Source organism: Schistocerca nitens, chromosome 5 (assembly GCF_023898315.1).
Source record: "Schistocerca nitens isolate TAMUIC-IGC-003100 chromosome 5, iqSchNite1.1, whole genome shotgun sequence".
Taxonomy (NCBI): domain Eukaryota; kingdom Metazoa; phylum Arthropoda; class Insecta; order Orthoptera; family Acrididae; genus Schistocerca; species Schistocerca nitens.
Window position 1 is genome coordinate 387,588,686 of NC_064618.1, and position 24,318 is coordinate 387,613,003.

Here is a 24,318-nt window from a genome sequence, read left to right on the forward strand (position 1 = left end):
TTGTCCGCGCGGGATTAGCCGAGCGATCTCAGGCGATGCAGTCATGAACTGTGCGGCTAGTTCCAGAGGAGGTTCGAGGCCTCCCTCGGTCATGGGTATGTGTGTTCGTCCGTAGGATAATTTAGGTTAAGTAGTGGGTAAGCTTAGGGACTGATGACCTTAGCAGTTAAGTCCCATAAGAATTCACACAGTATTGAACATTTATTATTTTGTGATTCACAGACATTCCTTTTATTGGAGTTTTTGTGTTTGTAATGTTTTGTTTCCTATTGTTCTTCTGCTGTAGGCATCAAAGGCCCGTTAACGCAATAAATGATGATGGTGATGATGATGATGATGATGATGATGAATAAGTATTATTTTAGAAACTGTTTTAACATATCCAAAGATGGTTTCTATGGATCTAAATCAAAAGTCTGACGACAATTTTGTGATCGTAATCTGAAATAAAGGAAACAAAATTATAAATACGAGCAATTATTCAGAGCTAATATAGTAATGGGCGTGGAATCGTTTCTACTATTCTACTTTTACTATGCAACACACTTCACCATGCTATCAAGTATAGCCTTTTCTCAGCATGGCTTCCATTTTCCCCAAAGCAAAAACGTCAGTACCCATTCTTCTTCTTGGCCTACCTCAGATTATTTCTCTAAAACTGAAAAAAATTCTTCTGTGTAGAGAGCCTTTAGCCTCACGACCCACAGTCACTTAATTTCAACGCCATTGTTTCACACTATTTCGTCTGGTACTTTCCAGTCCATAGATAATTATATGCAATGGTGAGCCAAAACCTGTTGACCACGTGCTTAACTGTTTCTGGTTCAATTTTTGAACACTGATGGAGGCACAAATAATGTCATTTTGTACAGAAAGAAGTCAACTAGGTATATGGGCCCTATAGCGCACCTCACAGCACATGACAACTATAGGTCTTGGGACGACCTGCAGCGAACGTCTCCAGCAGGGAGTGAGTTTCTGTTTGACACAAATAGTTCTTTGTAGCTGCATGTTTAAATAGACTCATGCTCTCGATAACATCTGACGAAATTATCAACTCTATTGGGCATCTTTTCATTGACATACTGATTTCCCGTCTGGCCCCAGACGTAGCCGAGCGTTCGCGATTTATGTCGGGCAAGTAACTAGTCTGAATTCACAAGTTCGTTGCGAGGCCCGTATTTACAGTGGGCCCTCACACAGAAAGTGCGGGTCATAATTGATATTATAACTCGCTGCTCTTCCTTAGGGAAAATCAGTGAATTTGTCAGTAAAAGGGCATACAGATAGTTAATTATCCTTTGAAACTTGTCAGTTATGAATTAAGTAAGACCTGATTGCCATAATATTACTCATTTAAAGTTATTGATTTCTGTACTTAACGTACTTCAAGACTTACTAAAAAATCAGAAGATAAGACAAAATTTATTGTAAAATGCCTTCATTAAAACATTTTACAATTCGGGTCATGCACATTCCATACCTCTCAAAAATGTCGTTGTTTACAGATATTACTATTAATTTGAATGCTTTCCAAACCATGAAACTGTTAAATATTATAACTTAAATTTGCTCACACAAGTTTCGTGGTAACGTCGACATCGAGGAAGGTTCTTGTTCTAAAGGCATAACGTTGTAGCGACATTCCAATCCTTCAAAACTTTTAAGTGAAATCTAGGATAGTTCCTTAAACAGCCGACGGCCTCCGAAAGATGTTCGACAAAGTACCATATAGTCGAGTGATAATGAAGATATAATACGAACACCTTATTAGCTGGAAGAACACAATCTGTTACACTGCATGGCTTTCATTTGAAGGTGGAGATGTATCGGATGAAGTGTAAGAGAGACGCTGATGTTCTCTAGAGAAATAAACAATACACTAGAATGGGGCAGAAACAGTAATAACAACCCCCGAGAATACAGGACGCTACAGGAAACTATCATCGAACGGCGACTGTAAGGAAATACAGAATATTTTAGACAGTATTTTCAGCAGTCAGTAAATAGGAACAGGTAATATCTCGAAATGAAACGCTATTACGATCTACATCTATATGGATACTCTGCAAATCACATTTAAGGGCCTGGCAGAATGTTCATAGAACCACCTTCACAATAATTCTCTATTATTCGAATCTCGTACAGCACGTGGAAAAAACGAACATCTATATCTTTCCGTGGGAACTCTAATTTCATTTATTTTATTATGATGATCGTTTCTCCCTACGTAAGTCGGCGACAGAAAAATATTTTCGCATTCGGAGGAGAAAGTCGGTGATTGAAATTTCATTAGAAAATTCTGTTGCTTTGATAAACGAGTTTGTTTCAATGATGTCCACCCCAAGTCCTGTATAATTTCAGTAACACTCGCTCCCCTGTTTCGTGATAATACAAAACGTGCTGCCCTTCTTTGAACTTTCCCGATGTACTCCGTCAGTCCTATCTGGTAAGGATCCCACACCGCGCAGCAGTATTCTAAAAAGAGGACGGACTAACGTAGTCCAGGCACCCTCTTTAGTAGATCTGTTACATTTTGTGAGTGTCCTGCCAATAAGACGCAGTCTTTGGTTGGCATTCCCCACAATATTTTCTATGTGTTCCTTGCTATTTCAGTTGTTCATAATTATTATTCCTAGGTATTTCATTGAATTACGGCCTTTAGATTTGACGGATTTATCGTATAATCGATGTTTAACGGATTCCTTTTAGCACTGATGTGGAACACCTTTTTCGTTATTAGGGTCAACTGACAATTTTTACACCATACAGAAGATGAACAAGAAATTACTCGTTAAAAAAATATTCGTTATTTTCTCTTAAATGGCTAGTTGTTACGTTCATCACTAATTTGTCCCATTCATGTGAGAAAGATGTGAACTGAGTTGAAGGCGCTTTTGACAACTTCGCCTTGCAGAATGGAACCATACTACTTCATGAAATGCGACAATAGTGCCAGGAATCAGGCAGTGTTGTAACTAGAGGGATATTAACTGTTTAAAAAGCTTTATTGCTTTATAAAGCTATGTCCAAAAATGAGTCTCGACTTATTACACTTGCTGTGTAGTCTTGAACGATCTATCCAGCGGGCACAAGGCACTAGAAGGTTCTCTGAAGTGGAGTCACTGCGTTTACTTGCTCCCTGCACGGACATATATGGCAATCTTGCAATTTAATAAGCACTCAGTAGCCCAAGACTTGTATCTCAACAATTAAACAAACTGATCTACTACTGGGCACGACAGAGCGATTGGTTACGTGTAAATAAAGCGCAATGACTACGTTTTACCACGGAGCCTGAGCACTGTACTTCGAGGACGGTACTTACCGACTATTTCGAGGTAGCCGAGCTGGCTCTTCATGGGGTCGGTGTTAATCTGGCACATGTACCAGCCGCGGTCGGACTCTCGCACGTCGCGGATGTGCAGGAACCAGGTGCGGCGGTCGCTGTGCGTCACGCCGATGCGGTGGTTCTTGGTGATCACGTGCGCCGCGATCGTCAGGATCGTCTGCGTGTCCACGCGCAGCCACGCCACCTGCCAGCGAGTGGAAATCATCATCATTCAGGGGGGCTGTCTCACTCACGCAGAAACCGTTCTTTTGAGAACAAAGAGGAAACTACGATGAAGTACAGAGTTCCCTTTTTTTCATCAGAGCACTCTTGTAATGTTGTTGTTTTTATTCATTGAAAAGCACAACGTTGCTCACTTGCGGGCAGATTGGAAGGATACAGGGTTCATAAGGCTATATCTACAACTAGATACAACTTCATTCTGTGTTCTAGTGCAGGGTAAATCACTGAAGAGTTTAAGAAAGGTTCATCACAATCACATATAAACAGGGAAGCAAGAACGACTGCGCAAATTATCGAAGCATCACATTTAAGTTCTATATAGGGACTATATGGTTAGATCCTTAAAACTGGAATTGAGAGAGGAATTGAGGAAGTAGAAGAACAGAGTGGCTTTTCGGCAGAAAGGTCTTGTATCGGTAACATCTGCAGCGTTAGACAGGTGACTGACAAGAGAATGGCACAAATCTTCGAGACACACACAGCTTTCATAGACTTGCAGAAGGCTTATGACAGTGTACCACTTTCTAGACTGTGGGAGATAGTGGACAACCAAAACATTCACATGTTATGTACAAGCCGTTAGAAAGCTGTATTCAGACGATATCTGTCGTGTTAAAGTTGGAAGTGGCTATTACAGGTTAACAAAGGACTGAGACAAAGGGTTCAAATGGCTCTAAGCACTATGGGACTTAGGATCTGAGGTTATCGGTCAGCTAGACTTAGAACTACTTAAACCCAACTAACCTAAGGACATCACACACATTCATGCCCGAGGCAGGATTCGAACCTGCGACCGTGGCAGCAGTGCGGCTCTGGACTGTAGCGCCTAGAACCGCTCGACCACAGCGGCCATCGAACTGAGACATGGATGTTGCTTAGCGCCTACTCCCTTTAAAATATTTTTCAGTGAAACACTGAAAAATTGGAAAAGGATGTGCCAAAACATGGGAATTGAGGTAGGTGATGACATCCTGTTCTCCCTAAATTTCACCAACGATCAGGACATCTTAAAAACACTGAAAAATTTTAAAAGGAAGTGCCAAAACATGGGAAATTGGGTACGTAATGACATCCTGTTCTCCCCAAATTTCAGCAACGATTAGGAAATCTTCGCCGAGGAAAAAGATGATATTTCTTACATGTTAAGAAAGCTTAAGAAATAATATGAGCATAGGGGAGTGAAAAGAAACTTTTCAAAAAATGAACACTTGGTTTCCGAAGGTGTAGAAAGGGATCTTGTTATGGACGTCGTGTCTATAGTAAAGTGTAGTCGGTCATATAAATATTTACTGACAATCATTTCGAATACAAATAGAAGCAACGAGGGCATAAAGAATAAAAAAAGGGAAAGTGGCAAGTAAGCAGTGACAGTCCATTATTTGGAATAAAACTACGTCAAAAAAATTGAAAAGGAGGATATACGAAAGTACAGCTGAGGGCATTTGCCTGTATGGTGCTGTACTGTGGGAAATCTCCAGGGTCAATGAACAGAAGTTAACTGCTACAAAAATGCAGTTTTGGAGGCGAAGTTGTGAAGTAACCAGAAGAGACAAAATAAGATATGAAATGGTACGAGAACAGATGGGAGTTGCAAAGGATATTGTAGATACAATTGAAAATAAACTGCTAACATGGTATGGTCATCTTATAAAAATGGCAGAGGAAAGATGGCCTTCGAAAACATGGCACTGGAAACCAAGACACAGAAAAAAAGGAGGACCCCGGCTACATTTGTACGATGGAGTGGGGCAGGACAGAGCTTCGCAAGAGGAGGACTGGCACGACAGAAAGAGATGGAAACTTGAATGCGAGAGACGCCGCATCGTATAGGAAACTCCCGCAGACAAGGAGACGTAGAACTTCTCAAGCCATCGTATGGTGCGTTGAGTAGGGTCCCTTGTACTATTACTAGTCATTTCATTTCCTGACCCACTCGCAAATAAAGACAGGAAAAAAACTGCCTTTATGCATCCGTACGCGACCTAATTTCTCTTGCCTTACCCTCGCGTTCCAAACACGAAATGTACGTTGGTGTCAGTGGAATCGTTCTGCAATCAACTTCAAATGCCGATTTTCTGGATTTTCTCAATAGTGGAAGAAATGTATTCGGAATTTCGAATGGGATTAGACTGCAGCTGCACAATTTATTAAAAGTTTACGCCGGACCGGAACTGGAATCTGGATTTCTTGCTCCACTTGTGTTATCGCTTTGACCACCTCGGCTATCCAAGTACAACTCCAGGACCGACTCAAATCATCATATCACGCTGTCTCTACTCGCACAATTCCTGTGATTACAGCACAGAAAATGGCTTTATTGTTATTGTCGTTGGCTATGCATGCAACGCTATTTGTTTTCGGTGTGCCATACAGTGCCCTACAGACATTTCTAAAGGTCATTGCATAGTAAACCTCAACACACACACGTTGAAAATAGTGTAGTTTTCCTCAGTAGTCTTTAGAGAAAAGAACGTCATCTTACTTCCAGGGATTCTCATTTGAGTTCACAAAGCATCTCCTTAATACTCGTTTGTTGATCGAACGTAATGGCAACAAATCTGGCAGTACGCCTCCGAACTACTTCAGTGTCTCCCCTTAATCCGATCTGGTGGTGATCCTAAACAGCTGATCAGTACTCAAGAATGTTAAGCACGTGGTCTTCTTTAAAGGTTAATCACAGTTAATTAAAATTCTCTCTACAAAGTCGACCATTCGCCTTTCCTGCGACTGTCTTTACATGCTACTTTCCATTCATATTGCTTTGCAATGTTGTGCCTATATAATCGACGTAATTGTGTCAACCAGCACGCTACCAACACTGTATTCGAATATACACTCCTGGAAATTGAAATAAGAACACCGTGAATTCATTGTCCCAGGAAGGGGAAACTTTATTGACACATTCCTGGGGTCAGATACATCACATGATCACACTGACAGAACCACAGGCACATAGACACAGGCAACAGAGCATGCACAATGTCGGCACTAGTACAGTGTATACCCACCTTTCGCAGCAATGCAGGCTGCTATTCTCCCATGGAGACGATCGTAGAGATGCTGGATGTAGTCCTGTGGAACGGCTTGCCATGCCATTTCCACCTGGCGCCTCAGTTGGACCAGCGTTCGTGCTGGACGTGCAGACCGCGTGAGGCGACGCTTCATCCAGTCCCAAACATGCTCAATGGGGGACAGATCCGGAGATCGTGCTGGCCAGGGTAGTTGACTTACACCTTCTAGAGCACGTTGGGTGGCACGGGATACATGCGGACGTGCGTTGCTCTGTTGGAACAGCAAGTTCCCTTGCCGGTCTAGGAATGGTAGAACGATGGGTTCGATGACGGTTTGGATGTACCGTGCACTATTCAGTGTCCCCTCGACGATCACCAGTGGTGTACGGCCAGTGTAGGAGATCGCTCCCCACACCATGATGCCGGGTGTTGGCCCTGTGTGCCTCGGTCGTATGCAGTCCTGATTGTGGCGCTCACCTGCACGGTGCCAAACACGCATACGACCATCATTGGCACCAAGGCAGAAGCGACTCTCATCGCTGAAGACGACACGTCTCCATTCGTCCCTCCATTCACGCCTGTCGCGACACCACTGGAGGCGGGCTGCACGATGTTGGGGCGTGAGCGGAAGACGGCCTAACGGTGTGCGGGACCGTAGCCCAGCTTCATGGAGACGGTTGCGAATGGTCCTCGCCGATACCCCAGGAGCAACAGTGTCCCTAATTTGCTGGGAAGTGGCGGTGCGGTCCCCTACGGCACTGCGTAGGATCCTACGGTCTTGGCGTGCATCCGTGCGTCGCTGCGGTCCGGTCCCAGGTCGACGGGCACGTGCACCTTCCGCCGACCACTGGCGACAACATCGATGTACTGTGGAGACCTCACGCCCCACGTGTTGAGCAATTCGGCGGTACGTCCACCCGGCCTCCCGCATGCCCACTATACGCCCTCGCTCAAAGTCCGTCAACTGCACATACGGTTCACGTCCACGCTGTCGCGGCATGCTACCAGTGTTAAAGACTGCGATGGAGCTCCGTATGCCACGGCAAACTGGCTGACACTGACGGCGGCGGTGCACAAATGCTGCGCAGCTAGCGCCATTCGACGGTCAACACCGCGGTTCCTGGTGTGTCCGCTGTGCCGTGCGTGTGATCATTGCTTGTACAGCCCTCGCGCAGTGTCCGGAGCAAGTATGGTGGGTCTGACACACCGGTGTCAATATGTTCTTTTTTCCATTTCCAGGAGTTTAGTTTTTCCTGCTACATTCACTTACATTTCTCTACATTTACAGCAAGCATTCATAATCCAACTAGAAGTTATTTGAAGTCGTCTTGTATCCTCCTGCAGCAACTCAAAAACGACACCTTCCAGTACACCACGGCGTCATCAGCAAACAGCCACAGACTGTTGTTCACCCTGTCCATCAGATTATTTACGGCCGTAAAAAATAAGAGCGTTCCTGTCACACTTCCCCGGGGCTCTCGTAACGATACCCCTTCTTGCCCATGAACACTTGCAGTCGGGGGCGACGTAGTGGATGCCTTCGAGCCACTTACATGTATGGGAACGTATACCGTATGCTCGTACCTTTGCTAAAAGTCTACAGTAGGGTGCCGTTTGAAACAGTTTCCTGAATTCTAGAAATATGGTTCCTACCTGTAGCCTGCCGCAGTGGCCGAGCGGTTCTAGGCGCTTCAGTCTGGAACCGAGCGACCGCTACGGTCGCAGTTTCGAATACTGCCTCGGGCATGGATGTGTGTGACGTCCTTAGGTTGGTTAGGTTTAAGTAGTTCTAAGTTCTAGGGGACTGATGACCTCAGATGTTAAGTCCCACAGTGCTCAGAGCAATTTCAACCATTTCTTTTCTTTATTCGTAGTATGCAGGCTGTAGATGAAAAAAAGGGCAAGCTGAATTCACAATATGTATCAAAGACTTTGCGTCGAACGTCTGGGACTGACAGATAATTTAATGAGGAACAACTTTTGTTAGTGACTAAATGTTTCCTCACATATACCGACGACTGTTGTTATTGATTATGTACCTGAGAGGCATCATGGAGCAGACACACTGCGGTGTGCTTATGCAATGTGTGTTGCCTATAATCCAGTCATCTACTCTACATGAAAAGGCGGTAGACGGAGCTCCTGTGTAAGGCGGCTATAATTTCGCACCTTACAAGAACTCATCAACATACTTTGCCGTGATCTACAAACACAATTAGATATCATGTGACAGGTTGTACATCGTATATATGAATATATAAAGGAGGACTGACAGTGTCACGTACGACTTGTAAACAACTGTTAACCCTTATTGCATGAAATGTGATGGAGTGACTTTATTATTATACTATTAGAGGTTGGAACGACAGCAGAAAAGAAACGGCAGCCAGAACTCAAGCTCTGGGTGGTAGAACCGCACAGGTGTTGGTCCTGCTTAAACACAGGATGTAGCTAGACGGACGTCGTCGCACCTGTGCTCTAGAGCACAATAGGGTGACGGATGGCCGCTATTGTAGCCGTAAGAATAACCAGATAATACTTCCAAACTTTGCAAATCTAGGACGCAGGTCAGAGGAACGAAGAAGCGGAACTTCGGAAATCATGCAGGCTGGGTTATTTCCAAGGATTTTTACTCAGAAGCTTACCATTGTACGAGTATAGGTTTTTCCTCGCAAACTTTCCACGCGGTACGACAAAAAACTAAAATATGGTTGGTGGGCGTTCGGAAGAATCTGTAGAGAGGAAGAATATTCCGTGGTTTCGGGAATGTGATTCGTTTTCGGAATTACGATGTTGGGGAGCTGAGCCTAGCTGGCCAGCCAGCGGTGGAGAGACGAGGTCTTCCGTTGTGAGCGCCCGTGTTGTACGTACAGACGGACTTGCTGTCTTTGCTCTCAGTGGAGTTTATAGTTAGAACAGTTACGAACTGTACTGGTGCGATCCTATACGATTCTGGACTTCACTTCCGGGTTGGAAGTCGTCGTTGAGTACGCAGCGTTCATTAATTGAGAGCACTTCCTCTGCCTATACTTACGTATCTGAACTCCGTCCTTGTGGCTGGGAGCCCGCGTTTCTCGTCTGTAGAACACAGAGAGGAGTATACAGTATTAGAGTATATTAGACAGAGAATCGCCTTCTGCCGTCTTAGTGTTTGACAGAGTTATTTGTGGCTTGAGGTCTTCCACCAGACGAGTACTTCGACGCACCAGACACAGTACATACGGTGATATCGCAAATTCCTTCGGCTTATTAGGGCTATAAAAGATAACAGTGTTTATTTCCACTGCGGTTCCACACCACCGTAGATCATCTTTCAAAGTAGTGTCTTTTAGTGTTTGGCATGTAAATGAGGCCAGTCATTTCGCGTTATTGATATTAGACGGCGCAGTCATAATAAGGGGCAGAGTTGGGCAATTGATTAGTAATTTTACTTAGGAAATGTAAACTCTACGATATAAAGTTTTTTTTAATCTACAATAAATATACAAGCAGGAACAACGTTTATCATTTAGGAGGATTAGTTGCCTTCGTCATTCATTTATATTTACCTTGTAATTTATAGAATTAAGAGATCCTAAGATCTGCTTCAGGGGGTAGTCAGACAGGGCCAAATCTTCATTTCAGCGTCTACTATTCTCCGTTGCCGACATTCATTTTACACCCGCCTGGAGTAGCATCTTGGACCTGATTCGCATTTAAAATATCATTCTCCGCTTAGAAACACTCATTCTCAATGTTTCCTTGTTGAAAGTCACTTTATCAGTACGTAGTATGCAGATGCAACACACCTAGTTTTTAGGTCCTGTTGGTTAGATGAAATGTCGTCGTCCTGGTGCCGACGAATCAGACAAAAAGTCATCTAGCGTCCCCAAGACATGAGCCCCATTTTGAGTCAACAAGTCTTCTGACTTGTTTGATGAGGACCGACAGGAATATTTCTCCTGTGCCAGGATTTTCATCCCAGAGTAGCAATTGCAATCTACGTCCTCAATTATTTGTTAGATGCATTACTATCTCTGTCTTACGCTGCAGTTTTTCCCCTCTGCAGCTCTTTCTAGTAAAATGGAAGTTATTCGCTCATGGTGTAGCAGATTTCCTACCACGGTGCCCCTTCTTCTTGTCAGTGTTTTCCATATTTAGCTTACCTCACCGATTCTGCGGAGAACCTCTGATTCTTATCTTAACAGTCCATCTAATTTTCAACATTCGTCTGTAGCACCACATCTCTTCTGTTCCGGTTTCCCCACTGGTCACGTTTCACTAGCATACAATCGTGTGCTCCAAACGGACATTCTCAGACATTTCTTCCTCGAAGTAAGGCCTATGTTTGATACTAGAAGACTTCTTTTGGCCAGATACGCTCTTTCTACCATCGCTAGTCTGCTTTTTTAGTCTTTCTTGCTTCGTGTATGATGGGTTATTTGCTTCCAAGGTAGCAAAATTCCTTAAATGAGGCAGTCTGTCGTTCTACTGTCACAATCCTTAAAATGAAAGGGAATGACAAAAGAGAAGGGTAATAATTCTCAAGTCGCATAAGCGACAGCTACTGCAAATTTGGTATGAAACGCCATTACAAAACGATGCATCAAAGATTTAGTTGACAATGAAAGAGTAAAAAATGACAACGATCGACAGACGGAATTCATTCTTGTGCTACATTTGCAGGCCTGGAAGACGTGAAGAAATTGATGATGCGAACAGTAAAACTGAAGTCGCATGCATCATCCCAATGTGAGTTCAATTAATTTTCATTGGAGCTGAACTAAGAGTGTGCAGACTTCATATAATACTACAAAGTACGTTGGTTACGTCAAGGGGCATGCCTGGAACGTTTTTTCGATTTAAAATTAGCTATTGTCAAATTTATGAAGGAAAAAGGTGTGCAGGAACGAAAATTAGAACATCGAGACTGAAACGCAGACTTCGCATTTTAAGTAGACTTGAATGCACGCTGCCCACAGTAAGACACTGCGAGTTGATCTGCTTCTCATTCGATGCGGGCGCATTTAAAAAATAACGCCGTGTAAAGAACGCATTCTCACAAAGACAGTCCAGTTACCTAACTTCACTTGCTTTAAAGAAAAGGCTAAGGTTGAAGATTCATTGCGTCCTTGAAAGAATTAACAAGCAAGTTTTATAAAGATTTTGAGGACACTGTCAGTCGTATATCTGAGCTGTTTCCAGTGGTTGCCGTTCGAGTTGAAAGCACCCATGTGCGTATGCAGATCTTGTTGATTGACCTGAAAGGTAATTCCAGTTTTAATGACAAATCAAAAGCGTCAAAACTGTCCAGGACGTCTACATTGCTTTTCTCGTGTAGAGTTTCCAAATCATCGTAATGAGGTTGCAGAGGTGCTACAATTTTCGATTGACAGATTTGTGTCAAAGACTTTTTTTCCAGTTATGAAACTAAATAAATCAAGCTTACTTGGCAATTTGAGTGCGAAACTCTGTGAAATTGTCTGCGTCTGTCCGTCTGTCGACAGTTTGTAACAGATACAATTGTATTATGATTTCAACGCGGCAGAAATTATTGAAAAATATTGGAAATTCGTTTTCTTTGTGACCTGTGTTGTTAAGTGTTACGCACAATACTGGCCGCGTGGTTTGAGGTGCCATGTCATGAATTGTGCGGCTTGTCCCGCCGGCGGTTAGAGTCCTCCCTCGGGCATGGGTTTGTGTGTTGTTCTTAGCATAAGTTAGTTCAAGTAGTGTGTTAGTCTAAGGACCGATGACCTCAGCAGTTTGGTCCCTTAGGAATTCACACACTTTTTTTTTTACATAAAACAAAGTAGTGTGAAGTACGACTCTGCTGCCATGTAAATGTGCCGCATTGGCAGTTTCTCTCGCGTCCCCCTCCTCGCCCACACATAGCGTGGTATGGCGGTTGGGGAAATACACTGAAGAGCCAAAGGAACAAGTACAAGTGCCTAGTATAACGTACGCCCCCACGAGCACGCAGAATTGTCGCAACACGACGTGGCATGGACTCGACTAATGTCTAAGTTGTGCTGGAGGGAACTGAAACCAATAATCCTGAAGGGCTGCCATAAATCCTTAAGGGTACGAGGGAGATGAGATCTCTTCCGAACAGCATATTGCAAAGCACCCTCATATGCTCAGTAATGTTAATGTCTGTAAGTTTATTAGCCAGCGAAAATGTTTCAAACAAAAGCATATTCCTGGAGCCTCTCTATAGAAATTCTGGACGTGTGTAGTGTCTCATTCTTCTGCTGGAATTGCCCGAGTCCGTTGGAATGCACAATGGATATGAATGGATGCAGTTGATCAGACAGGATACTTACGTACATGTCACCTGCCAGAGTCGTATCAAGACGTATCAGGGTCCCCATAACACTCCAACAGCGCACGCCCCACAGCATTACAAAGCTTCCACCAGCTTGAACATTCCCTTGCTGACATGCAAGATCCATAGAGTCATGATGTTGTCTCCATAGACGTAAACGTCCATCCGCACGATACAATTTGAAACGAGACTTGTCTATGCAGGCAACATTTTTCCAGTCATCAACAGTCCAATGTCGGTCTTGACGGACCTAGGCGAGGCGTCAAGCTTTGAGTCGTGCTGTCATCAAGGATACACGGGTCGGCCTTCGGCTCCGAAAGCCCACATCGATGATGTTTCGTTGAATGCTGATAACCAAGCATTGAAATCTGCAGCAGTTGTAATATTCCCTTTCTTGTAGGATCTTTTCCCAGCCGCAGTGATGTTGGAGATTTGACGTTTTACCTGAGTCTTGATATTCACGGTATACTCGTGAACCAGTCGTACGGAAAAATCCCCATTTCATCGCTACGTCAGAGATTCTGTATCCCATCGCTCGTGCTCCAACTGTAACACCACGTTTAATCTCACTTAAATCCTGATAACCTGTAAATGTAGCAGCAATAACCGATCTTACACTGCGCCAGATCCTTGTTGCCGTATATAGTCGTTGCCGACAGCAGCGCCGTATGCTGCCTGTTTACTTATCTTTGTATTTCAATATGCATGCCTATATTAGTTTCTTTGGCACTCCAGTATATGGGGCGAGGCTGTGGGCTTTGAGATCGTGCCCGAGCATGGCCGGCGAGCCGAAATCTTCGCCGCCCCCGCATTAGACAGTTCATTTCATTTAACAGATCTTGTAATTCTTCTTCACCTTCAATGACGATCGAGAAGTCATCAGCAAATCTTATCACTGGTATCCTCTCAACATCAATTTAATCCCTTCCTTTTATTTCCGTCATTGCTCCTTCGATGTATAGATGAAACAGAGGATGAATAAGACTGCATACCCCCCCATGAACCATTGACCTTGCCGTTGGTGGGTAGGCTTGCGTGCCTCAGCGACACAGATAGCCGTAAGGTAGGTGCAACCACAACGGAGGGGTATCTGCTGAGAGGCCAGACAAACGTATGGTTCCTGAAGAGGAGCAGCAGCCTTTTCAGTAGTTGCAGGGGCAACAGTCTGGATGATTGACTGATCTGGCCTTGTAACACTAACCAAAACGGCATTGCTGTGCTGGTACTGCGAACGGCTGAAAGCAAGGCCGTAATTTTTTTCCGAGGGCATGCAGCTTTACTGTATGGATAAATGATGATGGCGTCCTTTTGGGTAAAATATTCCGGAGGTAAAAGTCCCCCATTCGGATCTCCGGGCGGGGACTACTCGATGTCGTTATCAGGAGAAAGAAAACTGGCGTTCTACGGATCGGAGCGTGGAATGTCAGATACCTTAATCGGGCAGGTAGGTTAGAAAATTTAAAAAGGGAAATGGATAGGTTAAAGTTGGATATAGTGGGAATTAGTGAAGTTCGGTGGCAGGAGGAACAAGACTTTTGGTCAAGTGAATACAGGGCTATAAATACAAAATCAAATACAGGAGTAGGTTTAATAATGGATAAAGCAATAGGAACGCGGGTAAGCTACTACAAACAGCACAGTGAACGCATTGTTGTGGCCAAGATAGACACGAAGCCCACGCCTACGACAGTAGTACAAGACTATATGCCTACTAGCTCTGCAGATGAAGAAATTGAGGAAATGTATGATGACATAAAATAAATTATTCAGATAGTGAAGGGAGACGAAAATTTAATAGTCATTCGACAGTAGGAAAAGGAAGAGACGGAAACGTAGTAGGTAAATATGGATTGGAGCTAATAAATGAAAGAGGAAGCCGCCTGATAGAATTTTGCACACAGCACAACTTAATCATAGCTAACACTTGGTTCAAGAATCATGAAAGGTGGTTGTATACATGGAAGAACCCTGGAGATACTAAAAGGTTTCAGATTGATTATATAATGGTAAGACAGAGATTTAGGAACCAAGTTTAAATTGTAAGACATTTCCAGGGGCAGATGTGGACTCTGACCACAATCTATTGGTTATGAACTGCAGATTAAAACTGAAGAAACTGCAAAAAGGTGGGAATTTAAGGAGATGGGACCTGTATAAACTGAAAGAACCAGAGGTTGTACAGAGTTTCAGGGAGAGCATAAGGGAACTATTGACAAGAATGGGGGAAAGAAATACAGTAAAAGAAGAATGGGTAGCTTCGACGGAGGTAGTAGTGAAGGCAGCAGAGGATCAACTAGGTAAAAAGACGAAGGCTAGTAGAAATCCTTGGGTGACCGAAGAAATATTGAATTTAATTGACGAAAGGAGAAAATATGAAAATGCAGTAAATGAAGCAGGCAAAAACGAATACAAACGTCTCAAAACTGAGATAGACAGGAAGTGCAAAATGGCTAAACATTCAAGGCTAGAGGACAAATGTAACGATGTAGAGGCTTATCTCACAACGGGTAAGATAGATACTACCTACAGGAAAATTAAAGAGATCTTTGGAGAAAGGAGAACCACTTGTATGAATTTCTAGAGCTCAGATGGAAACCCAGTTCTAGGCAATGAAGGGAAAGCAGAAAGGTGGAAGGAGTATATAGAGGGTCTATACAAGGGCGATGTACTTAATATTATGGAAATGGAAGAGGATGTAGATGAAGATTAAATGGGAGATATCATACTGCGTGAGGAGTTTGACAGAGCACTGAAAGTCCTAAGTCGAAACATAGCCCCGGGAGTAGACAACATTCCATTAGAACTACTGACAGCCTTAGGAGAGCCAGTCCTGACAAAACTCTACCATCTGGTGAGCAAAATTTATGAGACAGGCGAAATACCCTCAGACTTCAAGAAGAATATAATAATTCCAATTCCAAAGAAAGCAGGCGTTGACAGATGTGAAAATTACCGAACTATCAGTTTAATAAGTCACGGCTGCAACATGCTAACACAAATTCTTTACAGACGAATGGAAAATCTGGTAGAATCCGACCTCGGGGAAGATCAGTTTGGATTCCGTAAAAATATGGGAACACGTGAGGCAATACTGACACTACGACTTATTTTAGAAGCTAGATTACGAAAAGGCAAACCTACGTTTCTAGCATTTGTAGACTTGGAGAAAGCTTTTGACAATGCTGACTGGAATACTCTCTTTCAAATTCTTAAGGTGGCAGCTGTAAAGTAGTGGGAGCGAAAGGCTATTTACAATTTGTACAGAAACCAGATGGCAGTTATAAGAGTCGAGGGACATGAAAGGGAAGCAGTGGTTTGGAAGGGAGTGAGACAGGGTTGTAGCCTATACCCGATGTTGTTCAATCTGTATATTGAGCAAGCAGTAAAAGAACCAAAAGAAAAATTCGGGGTAGGTATTAAAATCCATGGAGAAGAAATAAAAACTTTGAGGTTCGCCGATGATATTGTAATTCTGTCAGAGACAGCAAAGGACTTACAAGAGGAGTTGAACGGAATGGACAGTGTCTTGAAAGGAGGATATAAGATGAACATCAACAAAAGCAAAACGAGGATAATGGAAAGTAGTCGAATTAAGTCGGGTGATGCTGAGGGAATTAGATTAGGAAATGCGACACTTAAAGTAGTAAAGGAGTTTTGCTATTTGGGGAGCAAAATAACTGATGATGGTCGAAGTAGAGAGGATATAAAATGTAGACTGGCAATGGCAAGGAAAGCGTTTGTAAAGAAGAGAAATTTGTTAACATCAAGTATAGATTTAAGTATCAGGAAGTCGTTTCTGAAAGTATTTGTATGGTGTGTATCCATGTACGGAAGTGAAACATGGACGATAAATAGTTTGGACAAGAAGAGAATAGATGCTTTCGAAATGTGGTGCTACAGAAGAATGCTGAAGATTAGATGGGTAGATCATATAACTAATGGGAGGTATTGAATAGGATTGAGGAGAAGACAAGTTTGTGCCGCAACTTGACTAGAAGAAGGGATCGGTTGGTAGGACATGTTCTGAGGCATCAAGGGATCACCAATTTAGTATTGGAGGGCAGCTTGGAGGGTAAAAATCGAAGAGGGAGACCAAGAGATGAATACACTAAGCAGATTCAGAAGGATGTAGGCTGCAGTAGGTACTGGGAGATGAAGAAGCTTGCACAGGATAGTGTAGCATGGAGAGCTGCATCAAACCAGTCTCAGGACTGAAGACCACAACAACAACAACTCGTCTTATCCATTGTTCAATCTGAACACTTCGTGCACGGTCTTCCAGTCACATTGTTACTTGTTGGAGCTTGTACATATTGATATTACTCGTCTTTAACTGTAACTTACACTTATTTTTTTCACGATTTTGTATTATGTCCCACTTTCATCGTCGAATGCTTTTCCAAGTCGACAAACTCTTGATTTTTCTTCTGCCTTGCTTCCATTATCAAGCGAATCACCAGGACTGTGAAAACAATCGTCTAGTTGCTCATACCCCATTTTCAATCTGAACACTTCGTGCACGGTCTCACAGTCACATTGTTACCTGTTGGAGCTTGTACATATTGATATTACTCGTCTTTAACTGTAACTTACACTTATTTTTCGCACGATTTTGTATTATGTCCCACTTTCAACGTCGAATGCTTTTACAAGTCGACAAACACTTGATTTTTCTTCTGCCTTGCTTCCATTATCAAGCGAAACAACAGGACTGCGAAAACAATCGTCTAGTTGCTCAATTTCCTGTTCCACTCCTATGTATACTGTTCTGACAACTAACATCAACGCATGAGCTGTTCAGCTGACTGTGTGATAGTTTTCGCACTTATCTCCTCTTGCTATTTTCAGAAATGAATGGATAACGCTTTTCCGAATGTCTGATGATACGTCGCCATCTCATACCCAGTGACCCACCAACTTGAATAGCTGTTTGGTTGCTATTTTTAGAAATTGCGATGTATTGTTATCTATTTCTTCTGCTTTATTTAATCTCGAGTCATCCAAAGCTCTTTTAATATCTCACTCTAATACTGGATCCCTTACCTCTCCCATATCGACCCCAACTTCTTTCATCACAACATCACACAAATCCTCCTCCTGCATTCCTCCACTGTGCTCTACCCATCCACCCGTTATCTCCTCTTTTTTTTACTGTGGAATTCCGATTGATTTAATGTTGCCACACTTTATTTTAACTTCATCTTGGGTAATTTTGACTTTTCTCCTTGCTGAGTTATTACTCCCGATGATCATTTTTTCCTATTTCTTGAAATTTTTCCTGCAGCAGTTTATCCGTGGCCTCCATGTAATTCCTGTTTACTAAATTTCAAAGAGATTATTATTGTTGTATTCCTGTCTTTCCCTGAATAATGAGGTATTTCATATATTACCAAAGGATTCTTCGCAGTTTCCTTCCCAGTATCCGTGATTGTTTTTACGACACTTATGAGCACTCTACTTAGAAATGTCCACTCCTTCCAAGCTGAAGAATACTGTCGGATTCCTTATCGCAGTATACACATCTTTAGCGAACTTCAAACGTATCCTACCATTCCTTAGTATTTTGGTACCCCACTTCTTCCCACACTGATTATTCTGCACGATTCTTTTAAATTTCGGTTACTCTTCATCATTACTAAATTCTTATATGAATCTACATCTGTCCTTATAATACAGTATCTGATCTTTTAATCTAAGTCTGACCATGATATAAACCAAGTGGAATCTTCCCGCATCTCTGGGCCTTTTCCAAGTACACCTCCTCCTTTTGCGTTTTTTGAACAGATTATTCCCTATTATTAAGCGATATTTATGGAAAAACTCAATTAGTCTTTCTTCTCTCTCGTTCCTACTACCAAGCCCATCTTCTCCTGTAACATTGCCTTCTAGTTATCTTTCCATTTCTCTTTACTGACCTCTGTTTTGTCGGAAATCGACATTTTGAAAATCGTGGCTGTTGTACTGTAAGATTTATAACTGAAACAGCAACCAGGCACAAGACTGTATTAACAAGGTTTGGATCAACCATGGCCGGTTTCCCGCGCTGCTGCTTCGGTCGCAGGTTCGAATCCTGCCTCGGGCCCGGATGTGTGTGATGTATTTAGGTTAGTCACGTTTAAGTAGTTGCATGTCTAGGGGACTGATGACCTCAGATGTCAAGTCCCCTAGTGCTTATAGCCATTTTAAACATGGCCGGTTTCGGATATTTTTACAGGTTTCGTTGTTTTCTTACCGGGGCCTCGTTTTGACTTTTACTGGTTTTCTGGAGTGCCGTATGATTTTGTGTGACGAAATCGCCCTGTGTTTTTGTTGGGAATTTTGAAATGGACACATTTCTGGACGTGCGCTATGCGAGGTCTGTACAGTCGATTGAAGAACACATTACAGCTCCCAATTTCCTGTTTAATGGCAGCACGCGATAAACACTTTCAAGGCTCTTTGTAAATGTTAGTCGTGTTTTCTGTGTTAGATGTTTATGATGAGGATATGAAATGCTGTGAGGAGGGACGTAGAATGGTAGAGATAGCTGTCAGTAAATTGCAGTGAGTCAATAAGGTAAGGTGTAGAGGATGGATATTTCCAGAGAGATTTAAACTGGTTGCCGGACCGGGAGGAGATACGCTAAGTCTGTCGCTTGAGGATCAATGGCGCGAACTCCGTGTCGAGATAGTCCCACAGATTCTCGACTGAGTTTAAATCCATGGCGTTTGATGGGCAGGGGAGTACGGTAAACTCATCCCGATGCTCTTCGAACCACGAACGTACACTGCGAGCCGTGTGACGCATTGCATGTTCCTGCTACTACATGCCATTGTGCCAAGAAAAAATAAACTGCGCTTAGAGTTGGACATGTTCCCCAAGGACAGATACATACTTGTGCCAATCCCAATCCACTGCGCCTTCCAGAATGACAGGGTCATCCAAGGACTGCCACGAAACATTGCCAGACCATAACGCTCCCTCCTGATTACAGGTGTTTCCTTCCAGGCCTTTGACAGCGTACACATCAACGGCCATTTCTCCGATGGGGCATAAAACGTGATTCATCTAGAAATGCCAACTGTCATTTGTCGCCACTCAGTGGACGTCGAACTGCGGTATTAGCGCGCAAATTCCAGCCTTTGTCGCCGATGAGCGGCAGTGAACATGGGTGCATGAACGAGGCACCATCTGCGGAGGATCATATGCAGCAACACCCGCTGTACGGTCGTTCAGGATACACTGTTGTTCGCCCCTTGGTTCATCTGGGCGCCGACTTGCTCAACAGCTGCACGTCTATTTGCCTATACCGAGCACGGCGTCCTGGGTTCGATTCTCGGCGGGGTCAGGGAATATCACCTGCCTCGAGATGACTGGGTGTTTGTGTTGTCCTCATCATTTCATCATCATTCATGAAAGGGGCGATATTGGACTGAGAAAAGGTTGGAAATTTGTACTAGCGCTGATAACCGCGCAGTTGAGAGCCCCACAAACCAAACATCATCATCATCATCATCATCATCATCATCATATTCGCCAATACACATCTCCGTAGCCTTCGTTCATCCCTGTCATCTATGATCCATGATTTACCACAGTCGCCTCGCCACTTGTTTTGAATAGCGCCATTTTGATATGCACGGTGAAATTTAACCGCAGCAGCTCGCAATCAGTTTACAGACTTAGTCATTTTGGAAATGCTTCCTTCTTTGGTCCGGAAGACAATGATAATGCCCTTTTGGACGTCGGATAAATCATTCCGTTTCTGAATTAAGACAGAGACTCCACTGTTTCCCGCGGCCCCGTGACACGCTTCATATACCATCCCTTACTGCCACTAGCCGTCGGCGAGAGGTTACTACACGTTGATGTCGAACGCAGAAGGTAGTCACATTACTCTGACTGGCCCGTGTAATACTAGCACAGCGTTATATTTGGCCCAGATCGCCGACCTTTGTTTGTATGTGAGGTATCTGGGTACGACCGACGTACCTCCCCCCTCTGCTTTACTGCCAGTACCACTCTGTCACTTTCAAAACTTAACTACCGATATGATTGTCAGAAGCATACTAACAGAAGCGTGCTGATATTATTATCATGAAGCGCGTCATTGGTAGTAGGCGGATAGCTCGTTCACTAGCATCAATGGCTACGAAAGCTAAAGGTCTTCGTTGCAAGTATACAACTTTTAAACTATCCATCGATTTTACAGCAGCAGAAATTTACTGCACAGTTAAACAGTTGAATATTTGCTGTGGAATACTGTATTAACTTTTGAAGACAGAGCGAAAACATCGCCGTAGAATTGCATAACAGTACTGTAGATTTTCACATTTACGAAATCTTACTTAGAACGTACATTTTTAACGAATATAGTTACAGTATTGATCTTCCAAGCCCCAAAAACAATTCCGAGCTTGTGCATAGAGCCTAATGACCTCGATGTTAACTAGACCGTAACCCCTAATATTCCTTCCATCCTTCAACTGCAAATTGATATACTATAATCTTCTTTCAGGAATCACAATAGGAGGAGGCATACATGTAAAAGGCCAGGAGGTACGGGAAGATTTCGGTTGGATTATATCATGCTCAGACACAGATTCCAAAATTAGATAGTATAGACTGTAAGGCATACCCAGGAGCACATAGAGACTCACCGCTAGATCACAATGTGGTAATGATGAAGAGTACACTGAAATTCAAGAGATTACTCAGGAAGAATCAATACGCAAAGAAGTGGGATAGCAAGTGTTAAGCAACGACGAGATGTGCTTGAAGTTCTCTACGGCTTTAGATACAGCAGTAAGGAATAGCTCAATAGGCAGTACGGTTGAAAAGGAGTGGACATCTCTAGAAACGGCAGTCACAGAAGCTAGAAACAAAAATGAGGGTACAAAGAAGGTAACGGCGAAAAGACAATGGGTACAGAAGGAATACTCCAGCTGATCAATGAAAGAAGGAAGTACAAAAATATTCAGCGAAATTCAGGAATTCAGAATTAACAAGTCACTGTGGAATGAAATAAATAAGAAATGCACGGAAGCTAAGGCGAAATGGCTACAAAGAATGTGAAGAAATAAAAAAAAGAAATGATTCTCAGAACGACTGACTCAGATGCAGAATAGTCAAAACAAACGTCGGTGAAATTAAAAACAAGGGTGGTAACAATAAGAGTGCAACAGGTATTCCACTGTAAAATACAGAGGAGAGAGAGGAAAGAGCGGATGGGTGGAAAGAGTACATTGAAGGCCTCTATGACGGAGAACATTTGCCTAATGTGATAGAATGAGAAACAGGAGTTGATTTAGAAGAGATAGATGATCCAACATTAGAAACAGAATTTAAAAGATCTATGGAAGACTTAAGATCGGACAAGGCGAGAGGAATCAATAAAATTCCATCAGATTTTCTAAAATCATAGGGGGGAGGGAAGGGGAGGGAGTGAAATCAAGACGGCCATTCACGTTGGTGTGTAGAATATATGAGTCTGGTTTTATAGCATCTGATTTTCGAAGAAAATATCATCCATAATTTCCTAAGACTGTAAGAGCTGGCAATTGTGAGAATTACCGCATGATTAGTTTGACAGCTCAAGCATCAAAGTTGCTGACAAGAACAAGATGCAGAAGAAGGGGAAAGACAATTGAGGATGTGTTAGATGACGGTCAGTTTGGCTTGTAAAGGCACTAGAGAGGCAGTGCTGACATTACGGTCGGTAATGGAGGCAAGACTAAAGAAAAATAAACAAACGTTCATAGTATTTGTCGACCTAAGGAAAGCGTATTTATTTCAGTTAGTCAGTGGTTTCTTATCTCGATTCTTTGTCCTTCCGCAACTTGGCGATGAGAGAGCGTTGTTACCAAACTATATGTCAGTTCTGCTTATATGAAAATGTGTTTTCAGTATGCTTGCGCAGGAATATCCCTTTCTGTTCTTCGACTTAATTTTATTTCGCGAATTTTATATTCCTGGTAGCGTGTGACGTCGTGATAGCAACCACGTGCTTCTCATGTGGTGTACTAAACCATCAGTTCTACTATTTCATCTTCTCTTGGTAAAACGTTTTACTAATTGTCCGAGTGGGTGTAATTTTATTTAATACGAATATCTTTATCGAGTTCTTTCTTTCACGTTGTGTTTATTATCTAAGTTAGACCACTCGTGTTCTCAACACGTGGTGAGCTCTCTACCAAGCACAATCATTTGTTCAAGTTCGTTGTTCAACCTAAATGTAATATCGTTTACCAAATTGCTTTCATTCTAAGCGTTTCCGTATTTTTCGTACTTCCGAAATGAGAAATTTCTATATAAGTTACTGACCAGGGAGTAGACCGGTAAAGTTAAATGCTCTCTGCTCAAATGCGTAGAAGTTTGATGTACGGAATCATCCTTACGGATTCTAGTTTCTATGTGGACTGTTGGTAAGAACGGCCTTGTGCGTGGGCTTCGACGAATCCCTCCTTTTACTTATCGTAAATCTTTCCCACGTGTTGAAATGCGATTTACGAAATGCGTACTATATTGTACAGTGCCCACGAAACTCCATTATTTTGATGTTCGGTTGATATTGTTTGTGTAACTTATGCAGAAAACAAATATTCAATGAATTTTTAATTGCGATTCTAATTTTATTTCAAGCAGTTCAACCAACTTTTCAATCTGTATTCTTCAAAACCATCTCTATTTTATTTTTTTAAATATTTTATTTTACGTGTTAACATGAGAATCTTTATTTTTAATTTGATGAAATGTTGCTCAGCGAGATAACTTTCCCACCGTTAATTTTAATATTAATTGAATTAATTAGTCATCAACTTCTAAATTAATTGAGTCAGACTTACTCAAAATAAAACAGCACAAAGATCCCTTTGATCCTGACCCTTGAGCGTATTCGGTGAAATCAGAGAAGGAATCATTCATTTTAAAACCGTAATAAGGTGATCACATCGTAACCATGAGAAACAAAACTGTCCCGTAAGACAACCTTCACCGCACTGCACTGTTGGTGCAACACATGGAACCAGGTATGATGACGGCCGTGGTGGCCGAGCGGTTCTAGGCGCTACCGTCTGGAACCGCGCGACCGTTACGGTCACAGGTTCGAATCCTGCCTCGGGCATGGATGTGTCTGATGTCCTTAGGTTAGTTAGGTTTAAGTAGTTCTAAGTTCTAGGGGACTGATTATCGCAGAAGCTAAGTCCCATAGTGCTCAAAGACATTTGAACCATTTGAACCAGGTAAGGTTCTCCGGGAGTTCACCAAACGTAGCCACCTCTGTCGGACTGCCACAGGTTACAGTGTGGTTTGTCACTTCAGATCTCTCGTTTCCGGTCATCCACCCTCCAGTGACTCCGTGTTTACCCCACTTCAAACGTCGATTAGCGCTAACTACAGAAACATATGGCTTATAAGAAACTGCTCGATCATTGTACCGAATTCCTTTT

At 42.8% G+C, this 24,318-nt stretch overlaps 1 protein-coding gene across 1 annotated transcript in view; it reads right to left on the reverse strand.

The window, feature by feature from the left end:
* Positions 1 to 24,318, reverse strand: part of LOC126260487 (opioid-binding protein/cell adhesion molecule homolog) — a gene marked incomplete at its 5' end in the record, with an annotated part of 226,515 nt that overhangs the window by 184,533 nt on the left and 17,664 nt on the right. Inside the window, one exon of the mRNA XM_049957814.1 lies at positions 3,329 to 3,536. Coding sequence (XP_049813771.1) covers positions 3,329 to 3,536 — 208 coding nt within the window. The remainder of the gene's footprint in view (positions 1 to 3,328; positions 3,537 to 24,318) is intronic.